Source organism: Solanum tuberosum, unplaced genomic scaffold (assembly GCF_000226075.1).
Source record: "Solanum tuberosum cultivar DM 1-3 516 R44 unplaced genomic scaffold, SolTub_3.0 scf00554, whole genome shotgun sequence".
NCBI classification, from domain to species: Eukaryota; Viridiplantae; Streptophyta; class Magnoliopsida; order Solanales; family Solanaceae; genus Solanum; species Solanum tuberosum.
In genome coordinates this window covers 7711-10101 of record NW_006239480.1, presented here as the reverse complement: position 1 = coordinate 10101, position 2391 = coordinate 7711, and the positions used below count along the sequence as shown (strand labels likewise).

The 2391-nt window shown below is 31.1% G+C and overlaps 1 protein-coding gene across 1 annotated transcript in view; it reads left to right on the top strand.

The window, feature by feature from the left end:
* Positions 1-61: 61 nt before the first annotated feature.
* Positions 62-2391, top strand: part of LOC107058598 (cinnamate beta-D-glucosyltransferase-like) — an 8969-nt gene continuing 6639 nt past the window's right edge. The window contains exon 1 of the mRNA XM_015304486.1: positions 62-469. Coding sequence (XP_015159972.1) covers positions 62-469 — 408 coding nt within the window. The remainder of the gene's footprint in view (positions 470-2391) is intronic.

Genomic DNA, 2391 nt, shown 5'->3' with positions numbered 1-2391 from the left:
GGATTGCTGAAATGTGGGAGGCCATTTTTGTGGGCGATTAGGGAAGGACAAGACAGAGAAGATGGAGGACAAGTTGAGTTGCAAAGACGAACTTGAAAAGCAGGGGAAGATAGTGAGTTGGTGCTCGCAAGTGGAAGTTCTAAAACACCCTTATGTTGGTTGTTTTTTGACTCACTGTGGATGGAATTCAACTTTAGAGAGCATAGCATCTAAGGTACCTATTGTGGCATGTCCACTCTGGAATGATCAAGTTTGTAATGCAAAACTCATTCAAGATGTTTGGAAGAATGGTGTTAGAGTTAATGTTAGTGAAGGTGGTGTCGTGGAAAGAGATGAGTTCAATAGATGTATCACGATCGTGATGGGGGACGGTGAAGAAGGGGAAGAATTGAGAAGAAATGTCAAGAAATTGGGTGATTTAGCTAAGGAAGCTATGAAGGAAAATGGTACATCAAGTGTGAATCTCAAGGTCTTTTGCTAATGAGATTTTACTTGGTCATAATGAGTACTAAATCACTCATGAATAGATGACTTCAATAAAATAGATAGTAATCAAGTAGTCTTTTTAAGAGTTTGTTCTTCGTTTCAGAAAAAATAGTGAATTTCTTTGAAATTATATTCATAATGAATAATTTTCTTTGTTTATGAAATAATTATATTAAGTTCTTCCTCACTTTAATTTTTAAATTTTTTTCTTTCGTTGATTTCTTATATTTCACTTTTAATTATTTTTAGAAAATTATGTTAATTTTTTTTAAAAAAAAGTGTCCTTTAATTTATATATTTTTTTAAAAATTTACACACGTGACAGACACGTGTGTACAAACATAACAAATTTATTTGGTTGAAGGTGTCACGTCAGCACAAAAGGTGTGCGCACGAATGTAAGAAAAAAATTAGTTCCAGGGATAATAGGACCCTAATTAAGTTAATGTGTGTCAATTGAATTTCAGCCATAGTTTAGGAGGGGTACTTATGCATTATCGAATATGTACTTGTGTCATGCTTTTGTAACTCTAATTTGTTAGCACACGTTATATCTAATAATAAAGAATACTACTTGCTATCATTATGTTTTTTTTGTTACTTATTACTCTAAAGTACTCATGCATTTCTTGTGTTATTTTTTGCTAAATAATAAAGTTGATTCTTGGTATAACAAAGAATTCCAGATACTTCTTGGAACATCAAGAAAGTTTGAGTAAAATATCTTTTGATATATTTTTATTTAATAAAATTATATTATCTCAAAACTTAAATATTTAAGGTAGATGTTTAAAGAAATATGATAAAGAATTTTAGATTTTTTTTATATCTAAAACCATTTACATACTACTGTAAGTATGCGTGACCTTAATCAGCTGTAACCAAGTCAGTACAAAAACTCTTTCTTCCTTTACAAAGTTCTCCTTCCCAAAATCATCATTCTCCTTCTTGGATACCTCTCTTTTTCACCACTCAAAACATAAAAATTTACAAAATGAAAAATCTCATGTTCTTATAGCACTATTCCCAGGCCAAGAACAAATTAATCAATGTCTTCAATTTTCCAAACTATTAATCAATTTAGGTATTGAAGTCAATTTAACCACAAGTCTATCAGGTTTCAGTAAAAAAAAACTCTCAAACGTTGAAGGATTAAGCTTTTTCCTTTCTCTGATGGCTATGATGGAAAAGTCTAATTAAGTCCAATTGATGAGTTCCACTTGCTCTATTCTTCTATAAAGTCTCATGGGTCAAAATTTATTTTCAATTTAATTCAATCAAATGCAAATAAAGGTACCCCTTTTTCTTATATCATCTTCACTATTATTATGGAACGGATTGGTTTAGTGGCAAAAAAAATTTCATCTACATTATTTTGGATCCAACCAATCACAGTTTTTGATGTACTATATAGATTCAAAGATTATTATGAATATTTCAAAAATTATGATGCTAAGGATAAAATAATAAAGTTACCAGGATTGCCACCACTTAGGGTGTGTTTAGTTTGGTTAAATGTTTTGGAAAATGTTTTCCAAATCAGCTCATTTTCCACAAATTTAAGGAAAATGACTTCCCTTCAAAACTTAAGGAAATTTTTTTTTCCAAAACTCTTTTCAAACTTCAAATTACAATTATTCTTTTTGTTGAAAGAATCAATTTATTTTGCCCCTACCCTCAAATCAGCCCCCCCTCCACCCCCCCTCCCCCCAAAAAATAATAATAATTTTAAAGCTTGTTTTTAAATTTAATTTTTTTACCCCACCCTCTCCCAAAAAAATATTAAAAATTATTTTTAAATGATATTTCTAATTTCAATTTTTTATTTTTTACCCCCCACCCACTACCCTCCCCCCATCAGCCCCCTTATCAACCCTCTATCAGACCCCCAACACCCTTCAAAAA